The 17,916-nt window shown below is 36.9% G+C and overlaps 1 protein-coding gene and 1 non-coding gene across 2 annotated transcripts; both read right to left on the bottom strand.

The window, feature by feature from the left end:
• Window positions 1-745: 745 nt before the first annotated feature.
• Window positions 746-16,426, bottom strand: LOC109099057 (phospholipase B-like 1). Its single transcript, XM_019112620.2, has 11 exons — window positions 16,042-16,426; window positions 14,495-14,717; window positions 8,684-8,767; window positions 8,367-8,505; window positions 7,765-7,905; window positions 7,543-7,687; window positions 4,129-4,329; window positions 3,837-3,977; window positions 3,545-3,730; window positions 2,344-2,450; window positions 746-2,268 (listed from the first exon to the last, which is right to left on the bottom strand). Exons 1-11 carry the CDS (start codon window positions 16,100-16,102, stop codon window positions 2,101-2,103), a joined length of 1,596 nt encoding a protein of 531 aa, XP_018968165.1. The 5' UTR covers window positions 16,103-16,426; the 3' UTR covers window positions 746-2,100.
• trnar-ccu lies at window positions 16,335-16,407 on the bottom strand. Its single transcript has one exon. It is a non-coding gene; the product is annotated as a tRNA-Arg (tRNA).
• Window positions 16,427-17,916: the final 1,490 nt, after the last annotated feature.

The raw sequence follows: 17,916 nt of genomic DNA, 5'->3' as shown, positions 1-17,916 counted from the left end.
TAACTACTATGTACTTGCATTTAAATTAATAATTTGCTACAGTGCACTTACTGTGTACATAGATGTTTTTACATTGTACTTATATTTTTAAAAATACCTGAATGTAATGACATCTGTAATTCATTAATGTAATTAAATCAATAATTACCCCTACACCTTCACCCACTCTTAAACCTACCCATACCACCAAACCTGTCCCCAACTTCACCCGTTTCCCACCTCAATAGCAGCAGAAGTGTTTTGCAATACAATACGAACACAATCAGTACATTGTACTTTTGGATGCAAGTACATAGTAGTAAAGACCACTTAATATAAAGTGGGACCGTAAAATCCTAGATGAACATACATTTTTCTAGTTATGTTGAGTTCTAAAATATTTTATCAGGTAGAAATTGCTATTTATGAATGACTGAAAAACATAATTGGTCATAATCATGACCAACATCGTGAAAAATATTAAATAAAATTCTTAAAACTTTCGAACTTACGTAACAATTTTTTAAAAGTTATTTTAAATTAAATTTTAATGTATTGTCACTATTAGTTTCTGTAAATAAAATGTTTGAAAACAAACAGCTTCATCATTACAGCAGAAGTACCAAAAATATCTTCCTTTGGTCAAAAATTACTGTAATAATAATAATTTTTTAAAAAATCAGACCGATCTAAAGCTTCAGCTGAGCACAAGTGCAGAATAACCGACTGAATTAGTGAATCTGTATCCAACAAAAACACTCAAGACTTGAGAAATGAGGATGTTTATTCATTCATTGGTCAAATCAAAGAGAAAATCACATGCGGCACGGATTACAAACATACTGATTGTGACAGCGATGCTCACAGAAATTCACAGCTGAAGATAAAAGAGACTTCTGAGTCAGTTTCCCTGAGAAGAGATCTGAAACATTTAAGAGATGTCACAGCGACAGCGACAACAAGACATTCCAGTTGTTGACATTTACATTAGAAACATAGTTTTTCTGTTTGTGTTGTTCATTAGGATCTTTGACTACATGTAAAAAATGAAAAGATATTGATGTCCTCACTTTTAAGATGTTCATCTGTGTTGCGGTAATTTCAGACAAAAAAAAAGTCATGCTTCAGTAAATCATAATTATGATAATTCAAAATTGTGACATTCCAAGTCATATTTGAGATGAAAAGACAAAATAACAACATACCAACATACCAACCTCAATTTATGAGGTGAAGTGTGGAAAAAAGAAAATGACGCAAGTCATATTTATTAAGTTAAGTTAAAAATCAAAGTAATATTTGAGATAGAAAGTCAACATTGAGTCATATTTATGTCCATTTCGACCTAGTATATCATAATTTAGCCTTTTTACCTCACAATTATGATTTAGTATGTTGTACTTTAGACTTTTTACCTCATATTTGACTTAGTATGCACTAGTTTTGATGTTTTACAATACTAAATTATAATTTTTTTTTGTAAATTTTGACCTAGTATGTCAATTTCAACTTGGTGTTTCATAAATTTCAACATTCTACATCATAAATATATCTTAGTATGTCAATTTCAACCTTGTATGTCATAATTTCAGCATTTTACTTTATAATAATGAGTTATGTTCATTTTTTATTTATAATTTTGACATTTTACCTCATCATTATGACTTAGAATGTCAATTTCAACTACATGTCCCATAATTTAAAATTGTACATGTCCCATAATTTAAAATTTAAAATTACCACGTAATTGTCCATTTCAAATTCATGTGTCATAAATTCAACTTTTTACCTCATACATATATCGTGTGTCTGACCTAGTATGTTAATTTTGACCTAGTACGTCATGATTTTGACATTTTACCTTATAATTTTGACTTGCGTATATCATAATTTCATGTTTTTATGTCATTTATTATTTATGGCAATTATGATTTACCAAGGCATGGTTGTTGTTTTTCTCTTGTGTGGTGAAAACGAGCACTAGAGCATTACGATTTATTCAGTCCATCAATGAAAAGAGACTAAATGGATGCTAAATGGAAAGATTCAAGAGTTCAGAGTTGTTTTAAGTTCTAGACATATAGAGTTCAAAAGCAGGCCAGAGGTGAAATCCCATGATCCTCAGAGCTGCGGCTGCATCAGGATGAAGCTGAAGTTGTATTTGGGAGGAAGACCCTGATGGGACGTGCTGTTGAACGGCTCCCAGGAGAAGACAGGAAGCCCTCCGTCTGTGGTCGGGCCGCTCACCGCCTCTGCCACTAACTTCTGAGCCATGTGCAGATCCGTCACCTGACCGGAGGACAGCAGAGCGTCAGGAGAGCAGAAGACTCAATCTGATTGGTTAATGAGAGGCGGTCAGCTGACCTTGGTGTCGAAACATCCGTCGGGACTGGCTTCATGCCCCTGCAGGTCGTTACGACAGCAGATGGAGTTACACGGGTCGCCCTTCGAGTACGGGTCGCTCTTATAATCTGAGAACAGATTGACACGATGAGCAGGAGGTACGGCACTCATTATATAAACACCTGCCTCGTTATAATACAATAATGGCTAAATAAATCAAAATATAGCAAACTATAATTTTTATTTACCATTTATTTTTAGTAATTCCTACAGAAACTTCAATCAAACTGAAATAAGTTATTACATTTTAATTGTAGTATTTTGTTTCTATTTTATTACAATTTAGTTATTTATTTTACCATGGTAAGTTTACAATAAAGTAGTATATTAGCTTATTTCAATTCCATTTTTTGTAGTTATGACCAGGGATATAATTAGCTAAAACTTAAACAATAAAATATATACATATATTGTTTTTAGAAATAAAATACATTTTAATTGGATTAAAATTAAAAGTGTGTGTGTCTGTGTATATATATATATATATATTTTTTTACCATCATAAGTGAACAATGAAATACTAAAAATAAAATATATTAGCTTATTTGTTTTTTTATATGTTTAATCGTTTTTATTTATTTATATGCAGTCTTCAATCAAACTGAAATAAGCTATTATGTTTTATTTTTTTTGTATTTTTTTGTGTTTACTGTGACTGTCATAAATGAACAATGAAGTACTAGAATTAAAACTTACCGTGCTTACAGTGCTTAAAATTAGGTTAAATGTAATCTCATTTTCTTTTATTTGTATATATGACCAGGTTTATGATCATTAATCAAACCTAAAACCATAAGAAATGGTTCTAGTTACTTGAAATAAAATAAACGTTAACTGAAATAAAATATTAAAATAACTTATTAAATTTCAGCAAATCTCGTTTCTTAAAGTAACAAAAACTGAAATAAATCTGTATAAACAAAAATGAACAAAAACTATATAGACATTAAAAATCCCCAAAACTTGACCTTAAGCTTGCATCTTTTTCATTTATTTTAGTACTTAAGTTATTTAAACTAACTCAAACTGAAATAAAAATGATATATGAAAGATGAATAAAGATGGGAAAAATTAAAATAAAAAACATAAAAACTAATTTAAAACATTAATAAAAACTAGCAAAAGTGACACCATCAGGAGTTAATAAATGACTGTTATTTACTGTTGTATCTCAGCATGTGTTTGAGGGAGTTCAGGTCGCTGACAGACGACTGGTCGCGGCGGAAGATCTTGGCGCGAGGGCAAAGGTCATAGGAGAAATCCTCACCATGCTCCTTCCACATCTGCTCGTATCCGCTCAGATCGTAGATCTTACGGTGGAACGGCACGTTGTACGACGGCCAGTAACCTGCAGAATTAACACTTTTACTACAGCAGTAGATGCACAACACGTCCAGGTTTCATTGCACACCAAAGTCAAAAAGAAATGAAAGTGAAGTCTACTGCAGTCGGACCTCTGCGCAGCGTCTGCGTCTGGTCTGAATACTCCACCAGTCCCGGGATCTGCTCCACCACAGTCAGCGCTCCGTCCTCCAGACTGCTGCTCAGATTCACTTTACTCATGTCCACAACCATGTACTGGTTATTATACGTCCCTGACGGACAGATGCAGCACAGGATCAGAGAAACCCTCATGACAGAGCAAACAGTCCAGACAGAACACTCACAGAAGCCACAAACACAATAAACATCAGCAGATCCGCAGCTTCATTAGAAACCGCAAATGAGTCAGTGTCGGTTTCTGACCAGAGTTGTATCTGGAGAAGGTTTTGGCCCACTGCTCTCCAGTGCTTGCCAGTGCGTGTGCCAGTCGAACCCTCTGCCAGGAGAACAGGCTGGCAGGAGTGACGTAGGAGTACAGCGAGGTGTTGAAGACGTTGTTAGTGGTCTGAGTCATCATTAAACCGCTGCCCAGCAGATAGAAATCATCCAGAGACTCCAGACACCCTGAACACACATTCACAGTCATCAGCCTTTCACATACTGAAGAATGAGTGAGCGAGCAAATAAGTGAATGGTCCGTGTAACGGTTTGTAGTTCTTTATTCAATTTGCACTATAAAAAATTTAAAATTTAATTTTCAGTTTTTTTCGGAATAACTCAAATGGATAATTGTCTCTCTGTTTCATTTTTGATTCTTACAAGTTTAGGTTGTTGCTTCCGAATAAGATTTTTGAACAAACATAAAACATGACTTCTAATTCTGATTTTCCATTTTTTTGTGTTTTGCGCTAAGGGCACTGCGCTTTGGCGTTTTTAAGACCTGGGACAATCTTGCGCACTTACCTCCTGTCGCGCACACGAGCTCTCAAGTGGCCAAGACCGCAAGTGTGGGTAATGGACAAGGGGATAAACTGCGCTCGACTGCACGGCCGACTCGCTGTTGCGAGATATTTTTGGCACACATCAGCGTGACATCAGAGCAAGGTGGACCGCCCTCGGACACATTTCCTAGCATTAGTGGTCTGAGGCATTCGCTCTTGCGCTTTAATATCCACTCTCCTGTTAAAATTATACGCTCTTGAAAATGATAATTTAAATAACGTGATAAAACTTGCCCTAAAAGAACTATAAAGAATGAAGAGAAGCTTGTCGTGTTTGAAAGCTGTGTGTGCCGTGAATGAACGGTGCAACTGTCTGGGTAGTGGTAGCCAAAAAATTATTGCATGGTCAAATGAGCTACAGTTGATACATAAAGCGGCAGCGCTCTGGGTCCGCTGCTGGCTGTAGGCTAATCCAGCCACCCCGCCCCCTCCCCCGGCGGTAATGATACGGACCAACCGCGAGCGCAAAACACAAAAAATGGAAAATCAGAATAATGAGTCATGATTTCTGTTTGTTCTTATTCGGACACAACAACCTGAACTTGTAAGAATCGGAAAAAATTAAACAGAGAGACAATTATCTGTTTGTGAGGTTTTAAAAAAAAAAAAAGAAAAAAAAAAAGTTTGAAGCCAATTTTTACCTGATCAGTTTTGATGGTGCAAAATGAACGAAGAACTGCAAACCGTTACATGGACTGTGAATGACTGAATGAGTCAGTGAATGAATGAGTCAGTGAATGAATGAATGACTGAGTGGATGAATGAATAAGTTAGTGCCTGAATGAATAAGTGAGTGAATGAGTGAGCGAGTGAATGAATGAGCATGCGAGTAAGTGAACGAGTGAATGAATGAGGTAGTAACTGAATAATTGACTGAATGAGTCAGTGAATAAATGACTGAGTGAACGAATGTGTGAGTTAGTGCCTGAATGAACAAGTGAGTGAATGAGTGAGTGAGTGAATGAATGAATGAGCATGCGAGTAAGTGAATGAGTGAATGAATGAGGTAGTAACTGAATAATTGACTGAATGAGTCAGTGAATAAATGACTGAGTGAATAAATGTGTGAGTTAGTGCCTAAATGAACAAGTGAGTGAATGAGTGAGTGAGTGAATGAATGAATGAGCATGCAAGTAAGTGAATGAGTGAATGAATGAGGTAGTAACCGAATAATTGACTGAATGAGTCAGTGAATAAATGACTGAGTGAATAAATGTGTGAGTTAGTGCCTGACTGAACAAGTGAGTGAATGAGTGAGTGAGTGAATGAATGAGCATGCGAGTAAGTGAATGAGTGAATGAATGAGGTAGTAACCGAATAATTGACTGAATGAGTCAGTGAATAAATGACTGAGTGAATAAATGTGTGAGTTAGTGCCTGAATGAACAAGTGAGTGAATGAGTGAGAGAGTGAATGAATGAGCATGCGAGTAAGTGAATGAGTGAATGAATGAGGTAGTAACCGAATAATTGACTGAATGAGTCAGTGAATAAATGACTGAGTGAACGAATGTGTGATTAGTGCCTGAATGAACAAGTGAGTGAATGAGTGAGTGAGTGAATGAATGAGCATGCGAGTAATTGAATGAGTGAATGAATGAGGTAGGAACCGAATAATTGACTGAATGAGTCAGTGAATAAATGACTGAGTGAATGAATGTGTGAGTTAGTGCCTGAATGAACAAGTGAGTGAATGAGTGAGTGAGTGAATGAATGAGCATGCGAGTAAGTGAATGAGTGAATGAATGAGGTAGTAACTGAATAATTGACTGAATGAGTCAGTGAATAAATGACTGAGTGAACGAATGTGTGAGTTAGTGCCTGAATGAACAAGTGAGTGAATGAGTGAGTGAGTGCGAGTGAGTGACTGAGTGAATGAATGAGGTAGTAACCGAATAATTGACTGAATGAGTCAGTGAATAAATGACTGAGTGAACGAATGTGTGATTAGTGCCTGAATGAACAAGTGAGTGAATGAGTGAGTGAGTGAATGAATGAGCATGCGAGTAAGTGAATGAGTGAATGAATGAGGTAGTAACTGAATAATTGACTGAATGAGTCAGTGAATAAATGACTGAGTGAACGAATGTGTGAGTTAGTGCCTGAATGAACAAGTGAGTGAATGAGTGAGTGAGTGCGAGTAAGTGAATGAGTGAATGAATGAGGTAGTAACCGAATAATTGACTGAATGAGTCAGTGAATAAATGACTGAGTGAACGAATGTGTGATTAGTGCCTGAATGAACAAGTGAGTGAATGAGTGAGTGAGTGAATGAATGAGCATGCGAGTAAGTGAATGAGTGAATGAATGAGGTAGGAACCGAATAATTGACTGAATGAGTCAGTGAATAAATGACTGAGTGAATGAATGTGTGAGTTAGTGCCTGAATGAACAAGTGAGTGAATGAGTGAGTGAGTGAATGAATGAGCATGCGAGTAAGTGAATGAGTGAATGAATGAGGTAGTAACTGAATAATTGACTGAATGAGTCAGTGAATGAATGACTGAGTGAATGAATGTGTGAGTTAGTGCCTGAATGAACAAGTGAGTGAATGAGTGAGTGAGTGAATGAATGAGTATGCGAGTAAGTGAATGAGTGAATGAATGAGGTAGTAACTGAATAATTGACTGAATGAGTCAGTGAATAAATGACTGAGTGAATGAATGTGTGAGTTAGTGCCTGAATGAACAAGTGAGTGAATGAGTGAGTGAGTGCGAGTGAGTGAGTGAGTGAGTGAATGAATGTGTGAGTTGGTGCCTGAATGAACAAGTGAGTGAATGAGTGTGCGAGTGAGAGAGTGAGTGAGTGAGTGAGTGAGTGAGTGAATGTGTGTGTACCAGGGTAGCTGCTGAAGGAGAGTCTTCCGGTGGCCGTATGCGGCTCTCTCAGTCTGAAGTCCCAGTGTTTGTAGATGCGCATGGTGGCGGCGTACGTGTACCAGGTGGAGTGAGCTAACAACAGGTTCTCAAAGCCGGGCAACATCTGAAACACATGGCAGATGTGAGAAACCATCACATTCGCTGTCTCCTGACATCATTTATCATGTTGTTGTTTGGTACCTTTATGAGCGCAGAGCAGTGTCCCATCGGAGGAGCTTTATACCGGTTAAAGCCGGGCGTCCCACTGGGAAACAGTGCCGGGATCAGATCCAGCAGATCACCAAGTACATTCAGGAACTGAATGGCAAACTGGGACAGAGGCTACAGAGAGAGACTCGAGTAAATATCTGATCAAAACCAGCTTCAGCTTCAACAGATGCAAACATGTGATTAACAGATGAGATACAATCTGTGTACCCATAGTACTAATAAAACTTAAGTTAAACAAACCTCAGATTGTTTAAAAAAAAAAATAAAAAAAAAAATATATATATATAGATATATATCTATATATCTATATATATATATATATATATATATATATAATATATATATATATATATATATATATATATATATATAAGGAAAATAGAGCCATAGAATATTTTTTTTAGCTGTTCGAGTAATTTTTAAAGTAAGAAATATGAAATATACAAGAAATAGAGCTTCAATAAAACAAATAAAAACTCTTTTTAGATGTAAAGTAGTTTTTTTAATCTACTAAACTAATCTTCCCAGTTAAGTATCTCAGCCCTGTTGTCATCGAGTGATGATCGTCTCACCGTCCTGCCGTGTTTTTTGGCCCAGTCGGTCACTCCGGCCTGCAGTCCGTCCAGCTGCGCCAGAATCAGACCCGTGTGAATCCACAGAGGATCGCTGGTGTTACGCTTCACCTGAGCCCGAGACCACTCGTCCTGCTTACTACAAAACACACACAATCAGCAACACGTCCTGTACAGAGAAGATGAACACACAGACACACACACACACACACACACACACACACACACACACACACACACACACACACACACACACACACACACACACACACACACACACACACACACACACACACACACAGAGGAGCCGCACTCACGCCATGAAGCGCTTCACGGGGCCCAGCACTTTAGGATTCTGGATCACCTGCGGGTACATGTTGGTGTAATGATCGAAAATCTGCCTGAAACACAAAACAAAATCATTATCATTAATCACTCACTTTCTCACTCATATCAAACAATTCAAGTAGTACATTTCAGCTAAAATAAACAGGCAAACCAAATCAAACCTCAAAAAAATCAATATTCATATTTCAAATAATATTTTGATGAGAGCAGTGTTGTATTAGTATTACTTATATACTATATTATTTTATCACTATATCTAATAACTATTATTTTACACTATTATACATGATATACTATATTATTTCTATACTTTCAGTTCTCTTTTCATTTTAAGATTAGTTTTTTTGTAATTTTGCTGTGTTGTTAATTTTTGTATTTTTTCAATATAGTTTTAATTCATTTTAGTTTTGTGTTTTTGTCACTTTTAATAGTTTACTTTTAAATATTGCAATTTAGAATTATTTAACTTTTTATTACAGGTAAACGTTTAGTTGAGAAATGGGAAAAATAAACTTTGAATAAAACACAAATAAAAACTCTTTTTAGATGATTAAATCATTTTTTAAAAGTAAGAAATAGTGTATAAATAAAACAAATTCTAAATGACTTAAACATCTAAAAAGAGTTAAGGAAAAAATCTGTTTTAGTTTTTATTTATTTCCAGTCATTTTAGTGCTTCAAACTAAAGGTCATTAAAGAATATTTTGATATACTGTTAAAATTTCACCTATATATTGTCAGAATTTCACACCTAAAAACAAGCATTTGATGACGTGTTAATGCAAATTTAATGCAAAAACCACTGGTTGAGACCAGTGTCATTTTAGTATCATTTATATAATATTATACTTAAATTTATTTATATTTTTATTTTATTTTTTAGTAATTTTATGTACTTTAGTACATAAAAAATTATATATATATATATATATATATATATATATATATATATATATAATAAATAATTTTAGTTGTTGTTAATGATAATAACCCTAGTAATAAACCTGTTAATTAACAGCTAAAACATGAAACCAATCTTTAAACCTGAATGCAATCATTAACACTCAGTTAACATGCAAAAAAAAAAAAAATTGGCAGTCACCCAAGGGCTTCTTTACATATTACAAATACTGACTTAGTGTGATTGTTGCAGAAACAGTCTGTTTAAACAGTAAGGGCCAGAAAGGTGGTGTTAAATGTTCATGAAAAATTTAAATGACTGTTTTACTGCAAGTAACGAAAATTATAAAGTGCACTTCATAAAAGCAGGAAACAATGGTTTAGCAGAAAATGACTTCGGAATAAAATTAGGAAGCGACTGGCTTTCACAACATCTAGTTCTAGTTCTTTTATTTGTAAAGCACATTTAAAAACAGACACAAGACTGACCAAAGTGCTATACGACAAAATGATCAAAAAGTAACACATTCAAACATCATCAACTTATAAAAAGCTAAAGAAAACAAGTGAGTTTTCAGAAGAGATTTAAAAACCATGCACTGGCAGGCTGCGCCACAATCTAGGGCCCATCACAGAAAATGCTCTATCTCCTCTGCGTTTCAACCTTGTGCAAGGAACCATAAGTAGGTTTTGATTACCTGATCGTAAATCTCTAGCAGGGTTATAAAAATGCAGCAATTCTGATAGGTAACGCAGGGCAAGGTTGTGTAGACATTTGTAAACAAATAGGAGAATTTTCAAATTTATCCTAAAATGAACTGGGAGCCAGTAGCCGGGTTTCCATCCAAAGTTGTGGATTTAACTTATGCGCAAAATTGGAATATCGCACAAAACAGTTGGGAACAACAAGCACCATCCATCCAACGAGTCAAAGAGAACAAAATCATCACTTCCTGATAAACTGGCACTATACATCACTAAGAATAGTAGGAGAAGCTACTGAATATAATAATAGGAATTTATTCGCAAAATGCATTTCCATATGACCATAACAACATTTCAGATGCTGTTGAACAAGATCGGTCCGCTGGTTAGTCACTGTCCCACAGCGCAAGGTCACATGACTGTTTGATGCGCTTGAAGGAATTTATTCGCAAAATCCATTACCATGTCCCATTATTCACATGAACCCTTTTTCGCACAAGTCAAAAACCACATCAAGCGAGTGTAAAAACTTTTTTGAGAATTAAGGCATTTTTATTTGAAATTCAGCTCGATTCTGATATGATACTTCAAAATGCTCATAAAAGCAGGGTGATGGAAACCCAGCTAGTGAAGAACTTGCAAAAAAGGGTTGGCGGGGTCGTATTTGCGGCCTTTTTTTTAAAGGAGTCCTATTATGCTTTTTCACTTTTTCAGCTTTAGTTAGTCTGTAATGTTACTGTTTGAGCATAAAAAAGATCTGCAAAGTTAACAAGCTCAAAGCCCAATTTAAAAGGAGATATTTTATTTAACAGAAATAACTTTTCAAAAACTACAACGAACAACTCGTTTGGACTACAACGCATATTTTCCAGGATTTGTGATATGACAAATACAGACGAATGGGACGAGACCTGGTTGAGCTGCACTAGAGACACACTAGCTTTCCCAAGGCAGACAAACTTATAGTGGATACAATCATCCGGGTTTAAATCACGCTCAAATTGATTGGATTTTGACGCAATATTTAAACTGAAGCTCGCAGGCAGCTATATTAAGGAGCATGACATATCCTGAGCAGGCGCAGAGTGCTGCCAATTAGGCATGGGACGGTATGAGATTTTGACGGTATGATAACCTTAAGTAAAAATATCAAGGTTTCATGGTATCACAGTATTGTTGTTACAGCTCTGAAATGTGTTATTTTTTAAATGAATTTTTTTTTTCCCCCGCTGGACACAATTTATCCTATATTTTACTAGGAATAATCCCATTGAGATAAAAAATCTCTTCTACCAGGGAGTCCTGGCCAAAATGCCAGCACACAAAGTTTCACACAAAAATATTTCAAGAAGTAAACAGCATATATTTAGTTTCTTAATATTTAAAACCAATTTTAAATTTAACAATGAAGATTGCAATACCTGAAAGGAATCTTGTAATAACTCTACGGCTTTTTTCATGGACTGTGCAGCCGTATAAATAATTGTATCATCAGCATATAAATGCAGTTTAGCTGTAGTTATCTCATGACCTAAACATTTATATAGATTGAAAATAAAATTGGTGCTAAAATTGATCCCTGAGGAACACCTTTCTTAATTTCTAGTTTTTTTAAGTGAAATTTTCGACTGAGACACACTGCGTTCTTTCAGATAAATCTATCTGATTTATCAATTTTTATGATCAATATATTTTGTTTTTGAGCAACATACAGAATATTAGAAACAGTAGAATTAATAAATTTTTATTTTTTTTGGATTTGTTTCCTAAAAAAAAACAAAAAAAAAGACTGACATCTTTATTTAACCTAAATCTGTAATTACAGTTATTTAATTTTAATTATATAATTCATATGAAAGTGAAAATCGTGACATTAACCCATACTTGGAATTGGTGCTCTGCATTTAACCCATCCAAGTGCACACACACAAGTCTGTGTGTGTGCACTTGCTAACCAGCTCACCAGACACAACACACACTGGCCCAGCTCACCAATCACAACACACACTGGCCCAGCTAACCAGACACAGCACACACACTGGCCCAGCTAACCAGACACCACACTGGCCCAGCCCAGCTCACCAATCACAACACACACTGGCCCAGCTAACCAGACACATCACACACTGGCCCAGCTAACCAGACACAGCACACACTGGCCCAGCTAACCAGACACAACACACACTGGCCCAGCTCACCAATCACAACACACACTGGCCCAGCAAACCAGACACAGCACACACTGGCCCAGCTAACCAGTCACAACACACACTGGCCCAGCTCACCAATCACAACACACACTGGCCCAGCTCACCAATCACAACACACACTGGCCCAGCTCACCAATCACAGCACACACTGGCCCAGCTAACCAGTCACAACACACACGGGCCCAGCTCACCACAACACTGGCCCAACACACACTCACCAATCACAACACACACTGGGCCCAGCTAACCAATCACAACAATCACACACTGGCCCAGCTCACCAATCACAACACACACTGGCCCAGCTCACCAATCACAACACACACTGGCCCAACTCACCAATCACAACACACACTGGCCGTCACAGCAACAATCACAACACCAATCACAACACTGGCCCAGCTCACCAATCACAACACACACTGGCCCAACTAATCACACACTGGCCCAGCTCAACCAGCTAACCAGTCACAGCACACACTGGCCCAGCTAACCAGTCACAGCACACACTGGCCCAGCTCACCACCACGGGCCCAGCTCACCCACAACACACACACACAGCACACACTGGCCCAGCTCACCAATCACAACACACACTATGGCCCCAGCTCACCAATCACAACACACAACTGGCCCAGCTCACCAACAACACACACACAACCAAACACACTGGCCCCCAAGCTCACCAGTCACAGCACACACTGGCCCAACCAGCACACACACATCACCAGCAGTCACAACACACACTGGCCCAGCTCACCAATCACAACACACACTGGCCCAGCTCACCAATCACAACACACACTGGCAGCTCACCACACAGCACACACTGGCCCAGCTCACCAATCACAACACACACTGGCCAAGCTCACCAATCACAGCACACACTGCACAGCTAACCAATCCAGCACTACTGGCCCAGCTCACCAATCACAGCACACACTGGCCCAGCTCACCAATCACAGCACACACTTGCCCAGCTAACCAATCACAGCACAGACTGGCCTAGCTAACCAATCACAGCACAGACTGGCCAGTCACATCTAACCAATCACAGCACAGACTGGCCAGTCACATCTAACCAATCACAGAACATTTTGTATTTCAGAAGGCGGACCTTCATTTGATACAGGAACTATTCGAGCCTGAGAGCCTATTCTAGTACACCCCCGAAACAAAATCAAGACTTTGTAAAAGAGCATAATAGGACCCCTTTAAGAAATCTGGCTGCTGCATTTTGGACCGATTGTTAATGAGCGACCTGGGACTTTGAGATGCCACAATACAAAGAGTTACAATAGTCCAGTCGAGAGGTAACAAACACGTGAACAGCTGTCTCAAGAGATTCTTCAGGCAGAAAATGTTTAATTTTAGAAAGTAAGCAAAGCTGAAAAAAGCTAGAAGCAACAACGGAGGAAACATTAGGACTCCAGACTAACTATTTTTACTAGGATCACTGTAGCCACTGGTCGCAAAATGCTACTATTTGGTCACAGTCTGGAGCCCTGAAACATGTTTATCTAGAGTGAGCCAATTATCCAAAAGAACACCAAGGTTCCTGACACACTTGGATTCAAAGACTGTTGTTAAATTTGAAATTGTCAGATGGGCCAAACACAATAACCTTAGTCTTTGAGTCATTTAAGATTTAAAAGTTACTAGCCAACTAATGTTTTATCCCATCAAGACATGCTAATAAGAACTGAATAGCTGAGGGATTGTTTCTTTTAATAGGCAGATAGATCTGGTACATAATCAGCATAAAAGTGGAAAAATACACCCTGCCTTCTCAGAATCGAACCTAGGAGAAGCATATAAAGATAGAAGAGCAGAGGTGCTAGGACAGATCCCTGGGGAAGACCAGATTCGAGGTGGGCAGCAGAGGGAGTAAAGTTGCCAATTCTGAATGAAACAGGTTGTTCAAGTCTGAGAAGATGAAGATGGTCTGGTGTTACAGACACTCACGGTGCGGTGAGGAAACCCTCCAGATATCCCGCCGTGAACATGGTGACGTCGTCCGGCTCCGCCGTCTGTCCGTATCCGGCGTGGATCTCCAGCACACCCCATCCCGTCGATGACAGCGTGTCGTTATAGTAACCGTACGCATCGCCCTGCGGGTCCAGAACGCCTTCCTTCAGCAGAACGGCCTTATGGGTCGAATCCCAGTACGCCGTGGCCTTCAGCAGCTCTGGATTAAGAACACACAAAAACACATGACATTAAACGGATTAAGGTTGTGATTCTTATGACCCATGTGGGTGTCTGTTACTTCCTTAAAAATACTTTATACCACTTTTAAACACAAAAGTAACTTTTGAGGATGTGAGAAGACAAATTAATACTGAACATTTATTATTTTATTTGCAGACACCCTGTTAGCTATTAAAATGAATCTACATTCAATAAGTAAATTGTAAATAAAAGCTATAAAAACTATAAAACGCACTTAATCCACCTTTCCAATTAAAGATAATGTGCCCGAAACATTTTTTTTTGTCAATCTTATTTTTACTATTTATTTATTTTTTAGATATTTATAAAAGACAGTTATTTTAATTTTTTCAATTTGTTAGATAAATTGGTACAATGGTACATTAACTAACTAACTAACAATGAGCAATACATTTGTTACAGTATTTATTAATCTTTGTTAACATTAGTTAATGAAAATACAAGTGTTCATTGTTAGTTCATGTCAGATGAGATGCATTAAATATTAACAGACACAAATATATATATTTTTTAATAATGTATTAGTGAATGCAGAAATTAACTATGGTAACTAAATGCTTTAGAAGTATTTTTCATTGTTAGATCATGTTAACTAATGTAGTTACTGTACTTAATGTTAACAAATAAACCTTACTGTTAAAGTGCAAACATTTGCACACTAAAGTTTTTCTCAATTTTTAAAAGTAATACGTAAAATAAAATGTAAAAATATTACTTTAAATAAATACTTTAAATCGATCTAATGTAAGTTGCTTTGGATAAAAGCTTCTGCTAAATGCTTAAAAGTAAATATGAATCTTAAACCAATATGTTCATGATTTTATTTTTTACAAATCCTTTTTTAATATTATTATACTTCCTCACAACTTGATCTCTTTGTTAAGTAACCATAAAGTAACTGTCACATATCAATATCAGATCGCGTTTCACAGGATCACGTGCTTCTCCAGTCTGTTCAGACAAACCTTCAGGCTCAGTCAGTTCTCTTTAACTCACTTAAACTACACTTCATTTGAAAAAAAAAAAAAAAAAAAAGAAGTGTTTTTAAGAGATCAGACTTAGATTTGCACTGAACACATGGTCAAGGTCAGAATCTTTAACTTTATTGTCAGTTCTGCAGTATGTACAGGACATACAGAGGACTGTTTGTCTCAAACCCCTGCTGCAAGACACCTACACGACCCAGACAAGTATTAAAAAAGACCACACATAAAACATTCACTTCACGGTATGAAACACGAGCTTTATTAAAGTCACGGTTAAAAAGGTGAGTTACTTACTGTCGCTTCTCGCTGTTGCAGCAAAACAAGCGAGAATTAAAACACGAATGCTGTTGTTCATCTTGTTAGTGTCTCGACGTCGATGTTCAGTCACGTGCAGCACAGAAACTGAAAATGAATTGGGAAATCCGGCAGCAAAGAGCTTCCTTTTTACAAAACAGCATATCTAACTGCCAACGCGATCCACACGAATACAAACGACATAACGTTAAACTACGTTTATAAGACGGGACTGACACCCACTGAACGACACAACGAACACCGACAGAAGCCAAAGAGAGAAAAACTATCTTCACCCCAGATGGGACTCGAACCCACAATCCCTGGCTTAGGAGGCCAGTGCCTTATCCATTAGGCCACTGGGGCTGACCATGCCGATAGCATGGCGAAGACATTTATAAAGGCGTCCAATCAGATTCCGGTGAGGTGTCACATGACCGCTGACGCGGAAGCGAAGTCAAATCGTCAGATGACTATCACCGATGTTAGGAGGCATTGTGACACGTAAGAATCGAGCCTCTTCCTGAAATGCGACAGCAGCCAGTCAGTGCTCGTCGCTAATAGACTAACTCTTTACTAACATTTTCTGCGTGTCTCAGTGTAAATGAATGGCGCGATTACATTCAAACTCGCCGTGGTTTCAGCGTCTGCGTCTCAGTACATGAACTTCATCTTGAGATGCCCTGAGAGTCACTTCACCAGCTGCACACCGTTTAGGATAAACTACAATCATTTTGATTTGATTTGGAAATTATTACAAATATATCACTGTTGTATACTAAAATGTAATTCTCAAGTAATAATAATAGTAATAACAATAATAATAAAAATAATAATTTTAAAGAATATCATACAACCAAGGTATTTTCTCAATTTATACTGTTATACAATGCTGTTGTGCAGCATCTTATTTGAAAAAAAAAAAATGTATTTTTTTGTAAAGGATGTTATTACATTTTAAAAGATTAAATTGTTTTAATAAATCATTTAAGTAGACTTTTTTATGATAAATTTGTATTGAATCATAAAACAGAATCCAGGAAAAAAATAAAGGGGAAATGTTCAGTTCAGTTTGGCCGGACCACTGTGCAAAGTGATAATTTCATTATCAATGATTTTAGAGAAGTGTGTGTGTGTGTGTGTGTTCCTACAGGTGACATGTTAACATCTAGATTGCTTTTTTTTATCGTCTATAATTTAGTCATTTAAAACTGCCTTTCAAATTTACAACTCTAGACAAACAAGCTATATGCAGTTTTTATTGTAAGATATACTATAATTTTTTATTTTTTTGCCATATAAATATTTTATACTTATTATTTTTTTTTTACTTTCTTAATAAATTAGCCAGTAAAATAAGTTAAAAACTGACTTGATGGTAAATTACCTTAGAAGTAATATTATGCATCTAATCAGCATAGATGGGAGAAAAAGTTTCTGCATTTTCAAAGTGTGCTGCAATCATTTTGAGGTTATTATCAAAAGAGGTTCAAAAAAAATATTCATTATAGTACCTTAACATTAAAGCCTACAAAACAAATTTGATTTACATTTTTACTCACACATAGCAGGTTTCACAAGCGTTTTTCTAACCTTCAAGACATCTGAATCTTACTAGGAAATACATAAACTAGTTACACAGCTGAAATTAAATTATATAACCCAAAACAAGCAACCCCCCCCCCCCCCAAAAAAAAACAGTCACATGTTCAGATCATTTGAGCTTAAAGACATTCATCCAGTGTTTCAAAGGCAAAAAAGAAAAAAGAAAACACAAAGTAGTTGTGCAAATAACTCCACTTCAGGTCCCGTTCATTTGAAATGTTTTAAAACAAAGAGTGTTTGTTTAAAAGTTTGGATTCCGTCATCAAACGT

This window comes from Cyprinus carpio, chromosome A3 (assembly GCF_018340385.1).
Source record: "Cyprinus carpio isolate SPL01 chromosome A3, ASM1834038v1, whole genome shotgun sequence".
NCBI lineage: Eukaryota > Metazoa > Chordata > Actinopteri > Cypriniformes > Cyprinidae > Cyprinus > Cyprinus carpio.
Note: the sequence above shows the minus strand (reverse complement) of the source record. Positions and strands in the feature narration are given on the sequence as shown.

Bases quoted from the DNA above. Each gene is read 5' to 3' on its own strand.
- LOC109099057 (XM_019112620.2), bottom strand. From the start codon at position 16,102: ATGAACAACAGCATTCGTGTTTTAATTCTCGCTTGTTTTGCTGCAACA. The intron at 8,506-8,683 runs GTGAGTGCGGCT...TGTGTTTTGTAG, and splicing joins CCCGTGAAGCGCTTCATGGC to TAAGCAGGACGAGTGGTCTC. The intron at 3,978-4,128 runs GTCAGAAACCGA...TCTGTCCGTCAG, and splicing joins CTTCTCCAGATACAACTCTG to GGACGTATAATAACCAGTAC.